Source organism: Cadophora gregata (genome assembly GCF_030347475.1).
Source record: "Cadophora gregata isolate MNR1 chromosome Unknown scaffold_17, whole genome shotgun sequence".
In the NCBI taxonomy this organism is placed as follows: domain Eukaryota; kingdom Fungi; phylum Ascomycota; class Leotiomycetes; order Helotiales; family Ploettnerulaceae; genus Cadophora; species Cadophora gregata.
In genome coordinates, this window is record NW_026695940.1 from 476,108 (window position 1) to 496,195 (window position 20,088).

A 20,088-nucleotide genomic window follows, 5' to 3' on the forward strand; every position below is an offset into this window, starting at 1 on the left:
TGGCATCAGTACAAAACTAGACTTTCCCTCTTTAATGCATCCAAGTCCACATATCTTTGCCCATGCGGCAGTGACAATATCCCCGATCGTTTCCAACCGCCCTCATACGGCATCAACACCAAAAACACTGTACTGGGCTCCGCATGCAGCCACGCCTCTTCGTGTTTCGGGTTGTAATACGTCGTACTCAGCACTAAAGCTATCTTCCACCTCAGGTTCAGGAACTCTCCTTCGCCAAAACCAGGCACGTCGAGCCAGGGATATTCGAGGGCAATATCCAGTTCCCGTTCGGTTCTCTCGATGAGAAGCGATGGGTCGAGCTTAATAATGAAGCACCAATCCTTGAGTCCGTACGGTCGCTGTGTGATTGAAAGGCTGGTGATATCTCCCGTCAGCGTCTCGAGCTTGATACAAGGTCCGAACTCAGGTACTATCTTGCTTGTACTTCTACTCCACGCTTCATTGAAAGGTAGCGATTGTAAAGGCTCTGACCCATCCCGTTTCTGCTGTATCCAGACTTCAATGTTGCTGTGGAGGTTCAGCAGTACATCGCCTGGGAGTTCTGTCGTCCCTGCAAAGTCATGCTCGTAGCGGAAGGGGCCACTTTGGAGACTTAGCCAGGACCAGGAGGGCATGCCGTCGCGGCGGGTGAGCTTTTCGGGGATGATGCTGTTGTCTTCGAGGTCGATGGTCCAGGTTAGGCCGTACAGGAAGGCGAGTTCCGGGGAGGGGTGGAAGGGCTCGCCTGGGCCGGGGAATTCGTCGTAGGGGTAGTCGAACCAGCTGCCTGAGTGGAAGAGGTTGGGTCGGTGTCGTTTGCGGGTTAGATTGAGGGGAGCTGAAGCGATGAGGCGCTTTGTGTCTTCTAGGGTGGCGATTTGAGGAGTTTGCAACTCTGGGGTGGTACCGGAGTTGGAGGGAGTAGAAGTATTGTTTGGAGTGTCTTTTTGAAGCTCTCTACCTTCGCGCGTGACAAGAGGCACACCGAAGAATGTGAAGTACTCGACGCGATTGAGGATACCTCGAAATGCATCGAGGGTATCGGATTCCCAACTGATATCCCGTCTAAGTAATTCATTGGCAAGAAACTGGAAGCGTTCCAGCACTGTCATGTTACCCTTGTTGCGGCTGCTCTCCGTATCTGAGATCCTGCTGCCAAACACTGAGTTGATGTTGGTCTCAGCGCTTAGATCATAGCTGCTCATTTTCGGTATACGCGGTAATGCCTCGTGTTTGCATGTCGTCTTGCAGAGGAATTGTAGTTGTTTAGGTCCGAAGATCAGACAGCGTGTAGAGAGATACGCTTCTTGGAATGTCCATGCTCTAGAAGCCCATTTAGATTGCTGGACCGTGGTCAAGACACCCGGACCTACGGCTGCTACCCTGTGATCTCCAAGCCAGGTTGATGGCTGGAGCTGGCGAGAAATAGGCGGAAGTGTCCCTGCTCCAGGTAGACCAGCGCTGTCGTCAGCTCCACTGGCTGCAACGAGCGTGACTTTGGCAGCTTCGTAGATCTTGTCCATGAGGGAGAGCTGGATTGCTTTGGTGACTGGGTCGTTCTGGTCGATGCAATATCTGTCAACCCATAGATACTGGTGACCTAGAGCTCGTGTCACAGCCATGGCATCGACGATCGTCCTGGGGACGTTGGTTGGTACTTCTTTGAGTTTCTCCGGCTTTGAAGATTCTGCTAGATCTGCTTTGCGTGGTTGCGGGCCCCAGACATAACTTAATGCCAAGTATTCTGCCCCGACTGGTAGTGAGATGATATTCCGGGAGTCTGACAAGCAATCTATCACATCGATAGTGTTATAGAGATCACTAGTAGATGCGTGGCAGGCTGAGTGGGAGGCACTACAGTCCTGAATGCAAGCTTTTGCCCACTCAAAGTCGGCCTGGGTAGGGTCCAGAAGTCTAGCTTGGAATGGTGATAGGCTGTCTCCAGGAGGTGCGTTCCTCGTTTCAACGGGAATCAGAAGGTTTTCCTTCTGAAGGCCCTTCATTGGTGGTGGAAGATAGCCCAGTCTCCGACGCGAGAAACGAGCCCCATTGTCTTCACTGACTGCGAGTCCCATCACAAAATCCTCAGGGGGATAATCGAGGGCTGAACGCCTCTCCTTCTCATCGAGAATATTGATGACATAAAGTCCATATACTTCTCCAGTCTTATATGCAGGAAGCTGGGCGATCAGTCTGCAAAGCTCGCAAGCGGAGAGATCCGCTTCGGGAATGGCCAAGTCATCGAAGATATGGGACGCTGTGGCAGAGAGTTCAAACAACTCGTTGCTATTACGCGCGAGTATTGCATCTCGCGCACATAAGTGAGTGGTGCCTTCTTGCTCCAGCCAAAGTCTGACCATGTTTGTCTGACGGGTCTGAAGAGCTGGGCCTGCGATGTGCAGTCGGCCGGTGCGTTGGTAGCTCTCGTATGTCGGTACCATGTCGACATTTTGCATCCAATCTGAAGACATAGTGTGAGTCGCTCGGTAGAAATTTTGGGTGGAAAGTGAGCAAGTTTCTACTTAGTTGTTGGGAGCTGAAGACGACGCGAATTGTATCTGGAGCCTTGTCCTTGTTGTGTGAAGCACGAAGTTTGATCATGATGTTCTTTACTCTTCATATAGCTCCCCTGCGTACTTCATAGAACGAAAGCCACGTCGGTACATGCAGCCAAGCAACACCGATTGGGTGCTGTGTTATGTGAACAAGAGCTGTGCTGTGAGTCCGACGAGCGTTCAAGTATGGCAAAACTGACCTCGCGAATTAAGAAGTAGAGGTGTTACATCGTAAATGGTGAAATGGAATCGCCAAAAGCATATTGCAAACTAGAATGAACAACAGGGTCGTTTAAAAAATAGTTAGGCGGCAACAGGAAAGGATGGAGACAGGAACAAAGGGTCGTCCACTTGGCTGTCAAGAAAAATCCTCTTAGAGCGAAGCATTGCACATTGCACTGATATATGCAGGTGCTGAGCCCAGAATTTTGGGATTGGTTTGGATTTCCCCATCCGAACTTCACTGTCTTTAACATTGCAGCACGCAGCATGCTGGCGAAGAGTGACAAGCCGGCTACTGAGCTGGATTCGGATTGCGAGTGCTGGAACTTTCCAACTTGACACATGCTTTTATAGCACTGATTCAGAGTCCAACTGATTCTGGAGAGACCTACTGACTTTCCCGTTTCCAGTGTCTCGAGTTGATGTCTCTTAAACTCCATGTGATGCACCACATCCATTGGATACTTCCAAATGGCGTTTGACCCTGCCTCTTTCGCAACTGCTTCCTGGAAACCTTCCAGCACTGTACAAAATTCGAGAAATCTCCGATGTCCGGTCTTCGAAGCCCAGTCCCTACCATCGCAGAACAAGCCGACGTCACAAATCACTCACTTGCAAATCCCGTATTGTCATGAGAAGCAAACGCCTTGATTTGTAATGTACGGTCCTCAGGTTTCATGTGAGATTATGCCACTTTCCATATTCCCAATGCCATCGGAATCCATGCACGAAAAACGAAGAAGCCGATATGCGAAAATAGCATGCGTTGAAAGACAGATAGCCCAATTTCCGCAACACCATTTTGCCGCCTTCCTTCCTGCCGCACACCATATGCACCCCAAAAGAAGTGACCAATCGTCTATTTGTCCTTCTTCTTGGACGCACCCTTGACCTTTGCCGTACCGCGGAGAGTCTTCTGTCTGTTCTTGCGTTGCTTGCCTAGATGCCGATTATGTTAGCCTTTCTATCTATGACATAACCACTTCACGGCAAAATCTCCCCCCATGATATCTCCCAAGGTGTAGATGTTCGTATAGAGGAACATACGCTGTTGTCTGCTGGGCTTCTCAATCTTCGACGCAAATCCAACACGAACCAATCTGTAGTGTGGCTCGAACTTCTTCAAGGCCTCGGGCGAATCGTACACGAGGGCGAAACCGGTTGTCTTGCCACCACCGAACTGAGTCTGAAGACCGAAGACGTTGACTTGGTCCTTGTTGGCCTTGTACATCTCTGCGAGCTTGCCACGGAGTTCATCCTTGGAGATGTTGGCACGGTTTGGGTGGAGAATGTCACTGTAGAAAAAAAAAGCCAAGTCAGAATCCATCTTCAACACAAATGTGAAAAGCCGTCTCCCGAATCTCCCCACGACCCAAAATCCTCCAACCCTTCGCAGATGTCGATATCGAGAAGAGCGCAAGACTCGCAATTGATGGGTTCGGAGCAGGAAACTTACACGACCATTTGCTTGCGGCCAAGGAGAGGGTTTCTGATGAACTTGCGCGTGCGCAGTGTGACTGGTTGCTCACGGTCTGCCATCTTGGCGATTTATGTGGTATCCGATGCGTCTGTCTACGTGGTGAGACAGATGTCGATCGAGAGGTTGTCGTGAGAGGTCGCTGTCGTCGTGGGAAGATTTGCGAGGGTGGACTTCGTGAGGTCTTCGTTATCCGCAATGCGCTAGTAACGATGGAGTACATTACGCGAGCCCACAGAGATTTTTGGTGAAAAGGGTGCTAGCCCTACTGTGGCCTGAGGCGAAGAGCCAAGGTTTCTAAGGCAACAAGAATCCAACAGATCTCGTGACTAATATGATCGAATGACCGCATCGCGTCTAGGTATATTTCCAGGTGCGAAGATGGAGTCTCTCATAGTTGAGAGCGTGCATCGTACAATGAGTTGCTCTCTGCGTTGTAATGGGGATGAAGAGTCAGTTATCAGCGGATGCGAGGCATCAGCTCGATCGTTTCTGTCGTCAATACCTTCAAGTTACGCTCGAACTCAATTACCCGACTGAAGAACATCTCAGAAGCGATGCATTCCAGCAGTCTATTTACTCTCGGCTCTTCTCAGACGATATACAATATGCTCCTCCCCCAAGATACCAACTCCGGGTCTTGAAGGAGCTGATGAAGAGGATTGAAGCCAGCATTCAAGATTGGGATGAAGAAGTATGAATTTCATATGAATTCTCATCTGGCTTATTTGCTTTAATCCATGACAATACATGCACGCGACTGACTTTGGTTCCACGTCAGGGTATATCTGATGATCTTATGAACTGTCTCGCAGTCTTGCTTTCCACTTCCTTACCAAGCGAGGAGACCTCAGCTCAACAGAAAGCATATGTCACATATTCACTTTCTCTTCTATCCCAGTCTGATATAAGCCCAACGATCACTCTCCACGAGGCGCGGAACATCCTCGCTGCAGCTGGCACGACCGGACTCCGAACATGGGAAGCTGGTCTCCATCTAGGCAACTATCTGTGTGCGAATCCAAATACCATTCGCAGGAAATCTATACTGGAACTTGGGTCTGGGACAGGCTATATTTCAATTCTCTGTGCCAAGTATCTGGAGGCCGGCCATGTCCTCGCAACGGATGGAGACGATGACGTTGTGGCTAGCTTTTCGACAAACTTTTACCTTAACGGCCTCCATGAATCCTCACACATCGAAGGCAAGGAGTTGAAATGGGGACACGCGCTCACAGGCGGCGAAGATTCTCGCTGGAATCTCGGTCGGCATATCGACCTCGTGGTTGGAGCAGATCTAACCTATGATCCGAGGAATATCCCGCCTCTGGTTTCCACGTTCGGAGATCTATTTGAGCTAAATCCTGATCTGAAAATACTGATCGCGGCGACAGTGAGAAGCGAGGAGACGTTTGAGAAATTCCCCGATGCGTGTAGGAGAAATGGTTACGGCTTTCGAGGAATTGAATTCGGGGTCTTGAAGGGCGAGGAACAGCATGGCCCATTCTACTCGGATATGGCACCGGTGAGGTTGTGTATTATCACGAAAAGCTAAGTCGTGGTCAAGCTATGACTTGCAGGGAATAAGGTCGATATATGTCTTGGGAGACAGCTTCTTTGTACAAAAACTCCTGGGAAAGGACTGACGATTCTCTTAATGAAGTTGAGCGCCAGAAGCTACACATTGAAGTCATCATCTCTCTTTTCCTTTCACCTGGATTCATGGCTCTCAGTCTCGACGAGTTTCCGATTGCTGTAATGGTTTGGGGACGAATTCTGATCTGAAAGCTACTCCCTCTACGTCTTTACATAAAGCTCTTCACGTGTTGCTTATTTGAGCAGTCACATTGGATTTTGAACAGCTCATGGCGGACACAATTTCTCGAAAATTTCCACGCCCATGAGAGATGGTCTATCGCTTCAAGGTTATGATACCACACCACACCGCAGGTGCCTGTAGATGTAACCCTGACGAGTAAGATTCTCGCGGCCTGGGCCTGGGGAAGAGCACTGTCGAACTTTTTGTTTGGAAACACAGCTAGAGCAAGCGCTCAGCATCATGATCATGCGTGGCTAAATGCCTCCACTTTATGCAAGTAACTTTCCTGCTTTCTAAGACATCAAACATCCTTCCCTCTTTGGCTTCAGAGCCATAAACGAGCTGCCAAATGGAATGCAGCACGTGAGGCTGACCCTGAAATTGGGGCCATCCTCCTGTGAGCAAGCCTTAATATCGCATCTGCCAAAAGCAGGCAACGCAATCCGCAACAGGGCAAGCAGATTCTTGGAGCTTGCAGCTGGGAAGCACTCCCTCAGATCCAATGCATGGCTCGACCTGCTATCCAATATCCACTTTGCGCCATGCCCCACGCGCAAGCAATTGCAAATAATTTCCTGATACATGCATCACAGCTCAACATCATTTGTTGTGTCACAAGCGCTGACAAAGTCGCCCACATCTTACATCTCCATGGGTACTCGGCAATGGGCAGTAGGATATGCGGCTTTTCCGCCAAGGCTCCATTCGGGTCAGCAGGAGGAATCTGAGGTCCCGATGCTGCACGCTTGTTGCGGTACTTTGCTGACTACACTTGTATCCAAATATTCTCTTCAAATATGGGGGTACAGGATAGGTGTTAATTTCATGCTGCAAACGCAGCTTGCTGATTTAGTCGTTCGGGATCCTAGATAGTTGGCTTTCCAGATTGTAGGGCTGAGATGTACAGGGGAACAGATCATACGATTTGTTATACGGGTGTTTCGATTGGGACTGTTGATGGGCGTCTGATTTCGGATTGTCATATTGTGGATCAGGGGGCGCTGGGTAAGTTCGTGAAGCGTCACTGGAGGACGATTTCCGCGGAGAGAAGTTTGTATATAATTCGACGAGCATTTATCAAACAGCATAAGGAAACATTTCCAATACATCTTGCACTGCAATACCCTTACTTTCCCTCAAAACAGACTTTAGTAACAAGCAGCTCTTTACCATGGGCTCTCTTACAACTACAGCTCCTCCTAAATTTCCTTTCGCTCGTCCATCCGGGACAACTCCAGCTCTCGAATATGCCCGTCTTCGCGCCACAGATTCAGTATCTCAGGTCGAGCTCTTCGATGGCAGTGTGGCCTGGCTGGTCGTCAAACACAAAGATATCTGTGCCGTTCTAACAGACGATAGACTTTCAAAGGTTGGCCATGTAGAGGATCTCTCTGGAATAGAGTTAACCTGAAATAGCAACGCAACAGACCAGGCTTCCCGGAGCTCTCAGCGGGAGGCAAAGAAGCAGCCAAGAACAAACCAACGTTTGTTGACATGGATCCACCTCAGCACATGCAACAAAGAAGCATGGTCGAGTCGATCTTCAAGAAAGAACATATCGATGGCCTGCGTCCTAAGATCCAAGAGACAGTGAATACTCTCCTCGACAAGATGATTGCTGAGGGAGGATCCGATCCTTTCGATTTCGTGGAGAAATTTGCCTTACCTGTTCCATCTTATGTATGCATTTCACTATTGGCAACATCTGAAGCATATCACTAACTTTCCATAAACAGACGATCTACAGTATCCTCGGCGTCCCGCTTGCTGACCTCCCAAAACTAACAAACTTCGCTGCCATCAGGTCCAACGGCTCAGGGACTGCAACTGAAGCCTCAAATGCCAACGCCGCTCTCCTCTCTTACATGGACTCTCTCGTCACAGCTCGCCTAGCCGAGCCAAAGTCAGACTTGATCTCGCTCCTCGTAACCGAACAACTCATCCCAGGCCACTTGACGCAAGCTGACGTCGTACAAATCGCATTCCTCCTTCTCGTTGCAGGCAATGCAACCATGGTATCGATGATTGCTCTCGGTGTCGTTACACTGCTCGAGCACCCTGATCAACTCGCGTCACTCAAGGAAGACCCTGAGCAATGGGCGGCGCCGTTCGTAGAGGAGTTGTGTAGATTTCACACTGCGTCTGCGCTGGCGACCAAGAGGGTTGCGAAGGAAGATGTTGTGTATGGGGGAAAGCTAATTAAGGCTGGTGATGGCATTATTGCGGCGACCCAGAGTGGGAATCGGGATGAGGAGGTCTTTGGAGAGACCGCTAATGAATTTGATATGAAGCGTGTGAGGGGACGCGAGGAGGCGCTAGGATATGGGTGGGGAGCGCATAGGTGTGTGGCAGAGTGGCTGGCGCGAGCGGAATTGGAGATTGTATTTGGTGAGTTAATTGGTGTTGTTGTGTTAATGGTTCGGGTGGTGTGTGCTAACTGGGAATAGCGACATTGTGGACAAAGCTTCCGGATTTGAAGCTAGCGATTCCGCTCGAGGCTGTGAAGTACTCGCCTCTAACTAAGGATGTGGGTATTGAAGAGCTGTCTGTGGTATTCTAAAGGAATTTTGGGACTGTGGACATTGCTACTCTTGAGAATTAAGCAAACAAAAACAACAAACAATAACAGATAAGAAAAACAAATTGAAGCTGGGTGATGAAGAGCAAGACGGGGTGATTGACCTTCTGGATTGTAGTTAATGTGAAAGAAGAATCCCATTCTACTTATTTTTCCTTTAATGATGAGTAGCTCTTTGAGAAGGTGGACCTGCATTTTTACTGGCATTGATATCCTTCTCAAAAGAATTCCTCTGAGAGAACGCTTGTCTCTGGAAGAAATCGCCACCATTAATGGCAAGTTGCATCTTATCTATAGATACAAAGACCTACCAAAGAGTACTAATGACTATGAGAAACGTCTGTGACAGTTAATAGAACTCTATAATATCCTCAGGGACACAGTGTCTCAAGTAAAGAGTGCTTAGAAACTCTATGTGCAGAAACTATCACTCACCCATCCTCATTGCATCTCTCCAAGTGCGCATCAGTTACAGAACTATCTGAGCCTACCCCACGTTACATTCATCCCTCTCCTTCACCTCACCATGCCCATTCACTCCCCCACCAAACACCATCTTCTATTCCAAACCCAGCAAACACACCAAGCAACATTCCGAAGAAACAAAATGCTAACCGCTCTATCTACCCAAATACTTCGAATTACCTCCACTTCACCTCAGCCGTCCAAAAACCGGTCGAATAGTTCAGTGGTTAGAACGCACCCTGCTTGTGGAACAGTCCAACCCTCTCGATTTTGGATACCCTCTGGGCCTGTAACGGGCTTATCGTTACCCTGAAGGTTGGGTTATTCTAGTCGCATGATTGGGTGAGACTGTGGTTCGAGTCCATGTTTGATCATCATCTGCGCTTGAGATTTTCTGTTTTTGTGAGTTTTGTCGAGCTTTCGGGAACAGTTTCGCTTCGAAGAGTTTTGCCGACAGTGGGAGAGGGCGTTCATTGACGAGAATGAAGGAGAACGTAGTTGTTTGCGGTTAGCCGGAGACGCAACCTCCGTGCTACATGAAACTCAGTGGACGGCATCAAACATGTCTGAATATGTTTCTTTTATGTTACGGATTTTCTTCATGCTCCTTGGTTCATTGAAAAGCAAAAGTTCTTTTCAAGGTTCTACAATTTGAACGCGTTTGTTGTTGTTCCATTTGTTTTTCGATGTTTAGCCGAGCCAAAACATTCTAAGCGAGGTCACCAACAAAGTCTCTTCACGACCACAACCGCCAAACTCTAAATTATATCCAAAACAACGTTCTTGTAATATCTGCAATTACTATTTCAGTCTATTGATCCTACATAAAATCTCAGTATTATCAGATAGTGGTGGCATTTTGTAGGTGGGGCAAAGATATTTACGTAGCAGAGGTTCAGGGGTGACGAAGTAAACGCCCAGGCAAGACGACCCGAAGACGACCAGAGAAAACGGTTGGGAATATGGGAAGGTATTTCATTCAAAAGTTAAGAGGTATCCGTGAAGCGGGTATTTATAGTCTATGTCTTCGTCTATGCTATACAAAGAGTCTGTTTGCTCTTTCTGTAACCAAATCAACCAAGACACTGGTCCCTGTCTGTCATCCCTCTGAAGGCTGGACCTTACAAGTCTTCCTTGGAAAGCATATCTGCGATATCCAAGTAGAACGCAATGGCATTGAACCTTCCGCAAGTCAGCATAGCTATGTTATCTCATGCTCGGGGACGATACTCACTTTCGCTCATTACCCACCAGCTGCCACATCATCCACCTCAGCCTATTTGTCCAATTGATCAAGTCCAAATGACTAACATCAACCAACGTCCCCTTATACGTCCCCCACTTCGCACTTTCCACACTAACCAAACCATCATTCGGGCCCTCCATCCTCTCAACCACGCGGTGCGGCTGTCGGAAAGCACTCCAAAGACTAGGATCCACCGTGGCTCCGTAAGAAAAGTATCTCACACCCGGGACATCAGGCGTCTTCGGATTGAATTCCTCCCGCATATACTTCGTCGTCAACTGCTTGAAGGCTCCAGTACTAATTCCGATTCTCTCAAACCACTTGCAGAAATGCGGTACATAGGACGGCCCCAGTTCCTGGAAAACATAGTCCGCGAAACTCGATCCTCGATGCGGCGACGCTACTGTGGTAAGAGACAAAACGTCAACATTCTCTGGCTTGAGTCGGGAGATCATGTATCGGGCATCTAGGCCCCCCATGCTGTGAGCAATTATATTGACGCTCTTGCCGTTTGCTTTGGAGGCGATGTCCTGGCCGAGTTTCAGGGCTCGTTCTTCGATGCTGCCGGATGCTGGGACGGAAGCAGTTATGAATTCGATACCGTTCGCGCGCATTGCGTCGGTGATGCCGCGCCAGTAGTGTACGCCTGGGAGAAGGGAGCCTGCGAGTCGAAGCTCGTCGAAGCCTAAAAGACCATGGGCGAGAACAATGGGGTGTTTGGGTGTTGCTGGACATGTTAGCTAAGCCCATTTGATCAAAATAAAGAAAATTGAGACATAACGCATGCCAGAGGGAAGATATACCATATGTTTCTCTAATCGTAGCATAATCATCTTCAATCGCCCTTCCCAAATCATTGATCCTCGGATCACTATCTGTCTTTTTCTGCTCTCCAGTATCCGTATTCCCAGGATTTCCAATCTTGTCAGCCCTCTCCTTTTTTCCTAAAGAACAGCAGCAGCAGGTCGTAGAAAGGGAAAGGGACATTGGTTTGCGTAGGAGGGCGGCGGTTCTAAGGATATTCGTAGGTAGAGGAGTTGGCCGGCGAGGCACATTTTGGAAGAGCCATCTCGTGCGTGCGACACGAGGTAACAGTGTTGTCATTGCTGTGTGCTATGCATTGGGATAAATTGTGTTGGTGGAGAGATGCCATTGCGAAGAGAGGAAGTCGCGTTGTGGTGTTGATGGTTTTCGCGATGGAGTGAAAGCAGTGACGTCGTTGGGTGAGCAAAGTCGAGTCAGTCAAGCATGTGATTCTAGATGGTAACGGATAACAAAACAACTCGGCAGATTAGAAATGATGAGTTAGAAGATTGCAGTGTCTCGATTATTGAGTCTGGTTAGAAGGTTTGAGATTGGAAAGTACGTTGATACACCTCTCTAGTGCTGAGATGACATTGACCCAGGCAAGCGATGTATGCTCAACATTCTTGATGGGGATATCTTCTTGAATTGCAATAATCTATACAGCGCTTTGAGTACTTCTGTCCATCTCACTCCCTTGTCGAGTTCTCGGGCAGTTGAAGGCCGCAATCAATGCCATCTCTGAGTCCAAGTCCAAGCCCAATTCGCAAAAGCTCTCATCTACCCCATGGCATGTACCAGCCTCACCCCACTCATTTAGGAGCCTCAATACGTTCCGGAACAACAGGCTTGACGTCGAAGACGGCTTTTAACAGATCTTTCACAACAGCATCTTGTCCCTTCTTACCAGCTGCTTGAATCTCCTTTATCTTCTGCTCGGCATCCTTGTTTGCGTCCTCTTCAGCCTTCTTGTTGCCGCTTGTGTGCTAGAGGCAAGGGTTAGCACCAGTCCTCCCATATACCTATTGAGAGTTCTCCAGATTATGTGTCTTGAAAGAGAGCGTGGACGAAGAATGCCGTGAGGGGAAGCGTACCTCTGACTCGAACTTCTTGAACTCATCATCCTTAGACTTCTTGTATGCATCAATTTCCTTCTTCGCCTCGTCCCTGGCCTCCTTTACACGCTTCGTGCGGTCTGCTTCCATTAGTGATCCGTCATTCTCGATGCCGTAGCAGCTGTGCTGGATATGCGGTTCTTGTAGATGCCTGCTCACATTCTCTAGCTGTAATCAATTATTAGCACAGTCCATCAAGCCATTGCCTCTCTGGAAGAGCAGACACATACCCCTCTGAACAATCTTCTGTGCTTCCCTCTCAGCCTATCTACCATCAGTCCCTGGTCCCCTCCTCAAGCTCCTGCGAACAGGCGTGGATACGTACATCGAGCAGGGTCTGGATACCCGCGGAGTTTTGTGCAGACTGTACGGTGTTCGTTAGCCAATGATCCCACAACAATAGCTGTAGGCGGAGCGGGCCATACCATCTTGCGATCCTCCTTGTCTAGTTCTCAGGTATCGTGGTGTTGAAGGAGAGGAGCTCGTTATCGCGGGATATGCAGATGGAGGTGCAGCTCGCCCCAAACGCAACGAGAGCTGAGCTCCAGACCCCTGCTCGGCAAGCGCCGTCAACATCGTACCTCTTCCAACATACATCCAGACTTCAATGACACTTTCTATTTAGCAGCTCACGATGCGCCATTGAATTCCTGATTATTATACGGACTGGGAAGGGCGATCAGAAAAAAGAGGAAACAGCACAAATGTCTCGGCCAGCAAAGCTTACGCTCGCGGGCACATCTCTCTTTGCCGTCGCAACAGTGTTCTTCGTACATTACGGGCAACAGGCCGAGAAAGCTGTATGTACCCAGCAACCCCTCCTCGCCTCCTTTCCCGGACAAATACTTGGATGTATCTTCGAAGCCGTAAACAGCAGTGCTAATTACGATTCCCGTTCTATAGGCAATGCATCAAGGCGTCGTGAGAGACATGGAACAGCAGCGATTAAAGAAGGAGCGCCAGTTGGATTTCGATATGCAGAGAGCGCTGGAGGAGGAATACAAGAAGGTGCAGAGTGTACATGATGGGTCAGTTGTGTTGGACAAGCCTAGGTAGCATTGGCATGCTTCTGTGCTCTAAGAATCTCTACTCTGAGGAGTGTATAAAATGGTTGTACAATAGAGGTGTTGGGCGGCGCAAAGCATCAGAACCGATATATCAAGACAAGCAGACAGCAATTGTAAAAACTTGTACCGATGGGAAGCAACCTGGCTAGGCAGAAGACATGATCCAGGTCAAAAGTTTCTGTCTCATTATTCGACTTTTCTTTGTGTCGTCTGCGTCATCTTCTTGCGCTGAGAAAATCTAGCTATCATACACCAGATCTACCTGGAAAAGCGCCTAAATCTCGTTGCTCTACCCCTCCAATGTCTGCTGCGGATAAACGCAACCAATATGCAGCACAGCCAGTCCTTTTGTTCCAGGCAATCTTGCTCCGTTCCCAAACGCCTCATATGCAAAGATTCGTAATCACTCTGCCAACCCCCTTGCCCTTTACATTCTTACATCTTGTCTTCTCCCTCCCTCCGCCTCGTTCAGGCGACCACTTATCGGACTGTGATTCCAGATCTCGTGGTAAATAAGCGAGCTGCAATGTTCATCGACGCAAGTTCTTGGAAAAGCAGCTTCGCAGCATATGGAATATGAATCTGCGAGATCTTGGTCTTGTTCTTGCAAGGTCGGCACTCAAAGTTTTGAGTTGCAAGTTTGCTATTTAGATTAGTACAAGATTTCGGAGTGACGTGGAGAAAAACTTACGCAATCGGTGTCATGAGTCCACAGATGTCACACACATGGACTCTGAAGGCATCCGATACCTCAAACAATCTCTCCTTCAAGAAGGACGCGGCACCGTGCGAGATCATGCAATCACGCTCCATCTCTCCGAAACGTAGACCACCATCTCTGGCACGACCTTCTACCGGTTGTCTGGTCAAAATCTGGACTGGACCTCTGGCTCGGGCATGGATCTTGTCATCGACCATATGACGCAGACGCTGATAGTAGGTTGGGCCAAGGAAGACTTGAGCCATCATCTTGCGTCCAGTATGGCCATGGTACATGATCTCGAAGCCACGAGAGTGGTAACCATGAGCTCGGAGTAGTTTAGAGACGGAATCAACAGTGACCTCGGTGAAAGGGGTCGCATCACCCTCAAGACCACGAAGAGTTGAAACCTTGCTCAATTGACACTCGATCAAATGTGCAATCGTCATACGGGAAGGAATGGCGTGGGGGTTGATGATAAGATCCGGCACAATTCCCTGGCAGGTGAAAGGCATATCCTCATTGCGGTAGGTGATACCAATGGTACCCTTCTGTCCGTGACGAGAAGCAAATTTATCACCAATCTGAGGAATCTTCGTAGTCCTCATGCGAACCTTCACGAATTTAAGACCCTCAGCGTTGGTAGTGAGCAAGACCTGATCCACGATACCGTTCTCAGTACTTCGTAGCGGCGTAGATGCATCACGCTTGGTATGTGCCTTGGTGCGCAATCCAAGCTCTTCGTTATCTGGGGCCATTGGAGCGGTCTTTCCGATGATGATGTCCTCTCCGGAAACGCGAACACCTGGAGCAACCAGTCCGTCATCGTCAAGCTTGTCATAGGTACCATGCTTGAGCTTCATAGTATCATTTCTGAACGGCTTCTCAAATGCCTCGATAGTGTTCATACCAATTCGCTTTTCCTGGTCGGTGTAGGCACGGTAGAATAAACTTCGGAAAAGACCTCGGTCGATGCTGCTCTGGTTCATGATGACGGAATCTTCTTGGTTGTAACCGGAGTAACAAGCGATAGCGACAATTGCATTTTGACCAGCAGGCAGCTCTCTGAATTTGAGGAATTCCATGGATCGAGTTGTTGCCAAGGGCTTCTGCGGATAGTAGAGAATATTTGCCATGGTGTCCATTCTTACGTCGAAGTTCGTGAGGAACACTCCCATAGCTTGCTTACCCATTGCAGACTGGTAGGTGTTACGAGGAGACTAGTTCGATTAGCAAAGAACTACCAGCAAGTAACTTATATAGCACATACTTGATTGTGATCCGGGAAGGGAATAATGCTTGCGCAAATTCCCAGAATCATACTTGGATGAATCTCGCAGTGAGTCCACATATGCGCTGTAGGATTGACAGGAGCCTTGACACGCTTGTTCAAGTCTCCACTGTTGTCGGGCTGCACCTTGTATCCAGCCTGAAGCTGACGGGAGATATCTAAGTCTTCGGGAGTCATGACAATCATGATCGTCTCCTCTTCTTCCGCATCAACATACTCTACCACACCCTCATTTATCAATCCCTGGAAACCAAAGTAGTGGTCCTCCTTGGTTTGTGGATCCAGATTGGCAGGAAGAGCTTGATCATCTTCTAGTCTTCGGATGTGATCCTTATTCAGAACCAGACTGCCTTTATTGGCACTATCAACGTCGTTGTCCACGACGAAGAGAGGTCTGCAAACTCTGCCCGCGTCTGTAAAAATCTTGAACTCTCTGTCTCGGATGTCACGAATCAGGGAGACTTCGTGAGAAATCAAATGCGATCGTCTCAAATGCTGCACTGTCTTGACAAGATGGCTAGGATCTCGATGCACTCCAACCCAGACACCGTTGACGAAGACCTTGGTAGCATTTGGTGAGCGCAGAGGTTCGTACTCTTCCAAAACCTCCATATTCCGTTGAATCATGAACTCGATAATAGGATCGCTAGGGGTTCCAACTGTGACATAGCACATAAGGGCTAAGTTCTTAACCAGACCACATGCCTGTCCTTCAGGAGTCTCAGCTGGACAGACTAAACCCCAATGGGTATTGTGCAGTTGACGAGGCTTTGCAATTTTACCATCACGACCGATGGGGGTATTCGTACGACGAAGATGAGACAACGTCGAAGAGAATGTATAGCGATTGAGCACCTGAGAGACACCAGCAGTGGAACTGGCGGCTTTTTTCTGATCTCCCCAATTACCGGTCGCTAAAGAATACTTAAGACCGTTGGTGAGAGTGGTGGCTTTAACACCGAGTGTGAGATTGAACTCTCGGTTATTCTCGACGCAGCGCTGAAGATATTTGTAAACGTCGGTGGTCAGTCTGCGGAACAATGAACGGAAGAGCTTTGCGAGGAGAGGCCCTGCGAGATCCAAGCGCTTCTTTCCAAAATGATCTCGATCATCCGTTTCTCGACGTCCAAGAGCACACTGCAACATCTTGTGAACCATATATCCCAAGAAGAAAGCTTTCCGGGTCTCACTACCCTCTTGCTGCGATATATGTGGTAACAGCTCCTTCTGCATGATATCGCGGGCATATTTGATACGCTTGTCGCGAGTAAGGTTCTGCTGTTGACCACGCTTACCAATGAAATCCAAGGCAACCTCACGGTCCTGAATGACGAAAGCCTCTTCGATACATGGCTTCAACATCTCCAACATCTGAGTATCGTTGCGATCGTAGCAAATATGATTTAAAATGTCTTCGTCAGAAACGACTCCTAGAGCGCGGAATACTACTGCAATAGGAATGTCGCTCTTGATATATGGCAATGTGGATTTGATCGTCTGACCGAATCCTCCTCTGTTACCGTCACCTTTGGCGAAGAGCTTGATGGCCATTGAAGAAATGAGCCGCGAGCCTTTCTCGAGGGCACTTCGGATTTCTGCGATGTACGGGGTCGGACTCGGGAGCGACTTCTTGAAGACCTGGACAATGTTGGCAGCACTGCGCTCTTGGGCAATCAAAACCTTCTCTGATCCGTTGATAATAAAGTAACCTCCCTGATCGTAAGGGCACTCATTCCAGCCATAGAGTTCATCTTCATCAAGATCCTTCAAAATGCAGTACTTGGACTTGAGCATGATAGGAAGCTTTCCGATGAACACTCGATCTGGGGCTCTCTCCGTCTTGTCTCCATCCAGCGCGCCACCGTCCTCATCTTCCCATACCAAACGTGTTGGATGGACACCCGTGGTCGCCATCTCTGTCTCCTGTTCATCATCGAGTTCGTTGAGAGGGACAGGGCGCTCGACTGCGACGGAAACTTTCTTCGTCATCTCGAGGTATAGCGGACTGGAGTAGGTAAGATTTCGCAACCGAGCTTCTTGCGGCAGCATGACTGATGTGCTTCCGTCACCTTCAGTCATTGCTGGTCGCGACAACAGAACGGTGCCAAACTTGATCTCATATCTGCGAAGGGCGATCGGGTTGTCGTCGGAGGATGGCGGGTTATTTTGGTCGAGGGTGAGTTGGGAGTTCTCTTCTACCAATTCCTGCATGGTCGTAGAAACAAACTCGTCGAACGAGTCTACTTGCTGCGAAACCAAGCCCTTGGACTCGAAGAATGAGGATATAACCATCCAGCAGTCCTCGGCCGTAATACCACCATCTTCCTCCTCGTCGTTGTACTCCTCATCGTACTCGTAGCCATCTTCAAATTCCTGTGTATCCGCCATGATGGGGTTGCAGAATGTGGTAGGGAGGCGTGCGAATGTAATCAGAGTCGGGGAGAGGTTGGAGAATCAGGAAGAATCGCTCGTCGCGCAGAGCCAGAGGTGAGAAGGGGCGGTCGCCTTCAAAGTGCCCAAGATTGGGGAGACCTTAAAGACAGTATATCGGGAGCATGAAGGTTAAGAACAACTTCAAAGATAGAACTTGAGGTGTTGACGAGAGATCCGCAGCTGTTTCGAGGATATTGATTGTTGCTCTTCCAGAGCTGTTGACGCGACCTGATCTTTTCGCATCGATGCCTTGTCTTCCAGTTTGGCCTCCTCGATGCTGAAAGCGCTAGCAAAGATTGGCCTAACCATTTCAGGTTAGCGGGCAATATGAAAGTCATAGTGACAATGTTTCATCCCACGTACAACCCCATTGATCCTTTGTTCACTCTCTTTGTCATATATGCTACGAATTGCCGTCACCAATTTGGTGATATGTCTGTAACAAACTTGTAGGTAGGGTAGGAAATGCCGATAGTGGATGCCCCGGTTGTCGTCGTGGCTAGGTTGAAGGTGTTTGATCCCCAAGGAAGCAATGAGTTGGATAAGGTAAAGGTAAACAACACGACAAATTCATGTTTGTATTAGAGATAAGGAGGAAAAGCTAATACATAGGTAGTTGCACATTCATTTTGGGAAAGACGTTGCTAGTGCAGAGCTGTGAAGCTGTTGGCAAAGCTGAGCTAATCGAACAGTCATGTGACGAGACTCGGTGGTGAGGCTTTGGTGAAGGTCTTTGTTGTCCGGATTCGTTCTTGTCGTTTCTTTGTTCTAATCAAGAGATGGACCTTATCATTTCCTTGAGTCAGTTGGTGTCAACCTTCTCCAGTATTGGGCGAGAGTTAAGCAGCTATCCTCCGTCGTGGATAAGAAGTACTCTGACGAACTTCCAAATATAACTTGAGTATGACATGTGTAATATGTGAACTCGTATTTCTTTGAGCCCCTTTCATTTTTCAATTGACTTGCACAAAGATCTAGGTATCCAAATTTTGAGGCTGCCACAGCTAGAGAGCTGGTTCCGCTTATGAGGCAGATCTTACATTCCAGCCAAATAACTACAATCTTCCAAAGAATGATCCGATCTTTCTCTCGCTGGCGCCTGGCTTTTGTGTGGCTAATGTAGATCAGGTGAACTTTTCATTCCCCAAGTTGAATTTCCTGGTTCTCACGCATGAGAAGGTCACCTCATGACTTCCGACTAGTACTGGGCACCAGCAACAAATCTCATAAAATCATTCGTTTTCATGAGGACTTTTACTTGGACTGCTTCTGGAAGGATCAAAATACAATATTTTCTGCACTGAATTATTTCCAATCTAGCAACGATCGTGTATATAAATGCTCAGAGTGTGCCTCATCTCCCTCGAGCGAGATGCTGAGATGTTACCAATAGTGAAGGAGCCTGAGAAGTAGCTTGTACTTCTGCTGGACCAGACAGAGCTCATTCTTTCATGTGAAAATGAACTCATAGTGCTTTTGTGACGAAGATCTGTGTCTTTCGAGAGTCACTAAGAACGTGATCGAGTTCTGAATTATGTCGTCTGGGCTGCATGCAATTCGAAAACACACTTCTAATCTCGTCGACACACTCAAGGAAATTTCGGACAGTCTTCGGACATAGCACGAATGCAAGCCGATTAGAGCCGCTTGCTGTCGTCAAAGTGGATCTTCGCTGCATGATTCAGGTCATACCTACAGAATGTCAGTTCGATACCGTGCTGACAATAATCAACTGCTGGGAACATAGCTCCCGCACCAGCGTAAGCAGGCTGCATATTTGGTATTTTTCGGTTCAAGCTTGTGCATTTTCTGCAGGAACATGTTCACTATTCCTTCTTGGGACAGAATGGGTGTGCTGTGAGAGGAGCGGTACCAAGCGGTGATGCCTCGGCTATCTGGTGGCTGAACTTGGATCCGATGCCTGTAAAGAGGGGTTCAACACTCTAATGTTCACCATTTAAAGATACTAAATTCGCACTTCTCTCCCATATCTTTCTACGACCAATTAAAAATCGACAATTCGATTCTCAGATCCGGAGCTTGTCCCATCCCACTAACTAGTTATCCTTGCACGACTGAATCTTCGCCACCAGGGGTTCAACTACATCATCGGATCTCAAATCTGCATGGCCCTTTAGCACCACCAAAAGCTCCATTATTTTCCCAACATCCCGAATCACGGCCGTTCACGGCAGTGGATAATTGGATCATCAACCTAAAATTTTGGCGGGCGTCGGATTTAAGATAGAGTTTTGGTACAACTTGGCACTTAACGACGAAAAAGTGGTTTCGACAGGGACTTCGAGCTATTACAAT

At 48.3% G+C, this 20,088-nt stretch overlaps 8 protein-coding genes across 9 annotated transcripts; 3 read left to right on the forward strand and 5 right to left on the reverse strand.

The window, feature by feature from the left end:
- Positions 1–5: 5 nt before the first annotated feature.
- ONS95_005970 (uncharacterized protein) lies at positions 6–2,471 on the reverse strand (the record flags this gene model as incomplete). The annotated part of the gene is made up of 1 exon (XM_058499405.1): positions 6–2,471. One exon carries the CDS (start codon positions 2,469–2,471, stop codon positions 6–8), a length of 2,466 nt encoding a protein of 821 aa, XP_058350449.1.
- A 932-nt stretch (positions 2,472–3,403) lies between these two features.
- Positions 3,404–4,407, reverse strand: ONS95_005971 (uncharacterized protein). Of its 2 annotated transcripts, none has more exons than XM_058499406.1 (2): positions 4,234–4,407; positions 3,404–4,072 (listed from the first exon to the last, which is right to left on the reverse strand). In XM_058499406.1, the coding sequence occupies exons 1-2, from the start codon at positions 4,314–4,316 to the stop codon at positions 3,742–3,744; spliced, it is 414 nt and encodes a 137-aa protein (XP_058350450.1). In that variant the 5' UTR covers positions 4,317–4,407; the 3' UTR covers positions 3,404–3,741. The 2 variants fall into 2 exon arrangements, with proteins under 2 accessions (XP_058350450.1, XP_058350451.1); XM_058499407.1 differs by having other exon boundaries at positions 3,404–3,716; positions 3,825–4,407.
- A 286-nt stretch (positions 4,408–4,693) lies between these two features.
- ONS95_005972 (uncharacterized protein) lies at positions 4,694–5,809 on the forward strand (the record flags this gene model as incomplete). The annotated part of the gene is made up of 2 exons (XM_058499408.1): positions 4,694–4,948; positions 5,036–5,809. 2 exons carry the CDS (start codon positions 4,694–4,696, stop codon positions 5,807–5,809), a joined length of 1,029 nt encoding a protein of 342 aa, XP_058350452.1.
- Positions 5,810–7,170: 1,361 nt separating this feature from the next.
- On the forward strand, positions 7,171–8,855 carry ONS95_005973 (uncharacterized protein). The gene is made up of 3 exons (XM_058499409.1): positions 7,171–7,753; positions 7,810–8,461; positions 8,521–8,855. Exons 1-3 carry the CDS (start codon positions 7,568–7,570, stop codon positions 8,631–8,633), a joined length of 951 nt encoding a protein of 316 aa, XP_058350453.1. The 5' UTR covers positions 7,171–7,567; the 3' UTR covers positions 8,634–8,855.
- A 1,382-nt stretch (positions 8,856–10,237) lies between these two features.
- Positions 10,238–11,466, reverse strand: ONS95_005974 (uncharacterized protein; the record flags this gene model as incomplete). Its single annotated transcript, XM_058499410.1, has 3 exons — positions 10,238–10,298; positions 10,351–11,089; positions 11,166–11,466. The coding sequence occupies 3 exons, from the start codon at positions 11,464–11,466 to the stop codon at positions 10,238–10,240; spliced, it is 1,101 nt and encodes a 366-aa protein (XP_058350454.1).
- Positions 11,467–11,978: 512 nt separating this feature from the next.
- VMA10 (H(+)-transporting V1 sector ATPase subunit G) lies at positions 11,979–12,709 on the reverse strand (the record flags this gene model as incomplete). The annotated part of the gene is made up of 6 exons (XM_058499411.1): positions 11,979–12,152; positions 12,261–12,361; positions 12,441–12,449; positions 12,512–12,545; positions 12,607–12,645; positions 12,707–12,709. 6 exons carry the CDS (start codon positions 12,707–12,709, stop codon positions 11,979–11,981), a joined length of 360 nt encoding a protein of 119 aa, XP_058350455.1.
- A 276-nt stretch (positions 12,710–12,985) lies between these two features.
- ONS95_005976 (uncharacterized protein) lies at positions 12,986–13,337 on the forward strand (the record flags this gene model as incomplete). The annotated part of the gene is made up of 2 exons (XM_058499412.1): positions 12,986–13,081; positions 13,185–13,337. 2 exons carry the CDS (start codon positions 12,986–12,988, stop codon positions 13,335–13,337), a joined length of 249 nt encoding a protein of 82 aa, XP_058350456.1.
- Positions 13,338–13,828: 491 nt separating this feature from the next.
- Positions 13,829–17,727, reverse strand: RPB2 (DNA-directed RNA polymerase II subunit RPB2; the record flags this gene model as incomplete). Its single annotated transcript, XM_058499413.1, has 3 exons — positions 13,829–13,991; positions 14,040–15,268; positions 15,319–17,727. 3 exons carry the CDS (start codon positions 17,725–17,727, stop codon positions 13,829–13,831), a joined length of 3,801 nt encoding a protein of 1,266 aa, XP_058350457.1.
- Positions 17,728–20,088: the final 2,361 nt, after the last annotated feature.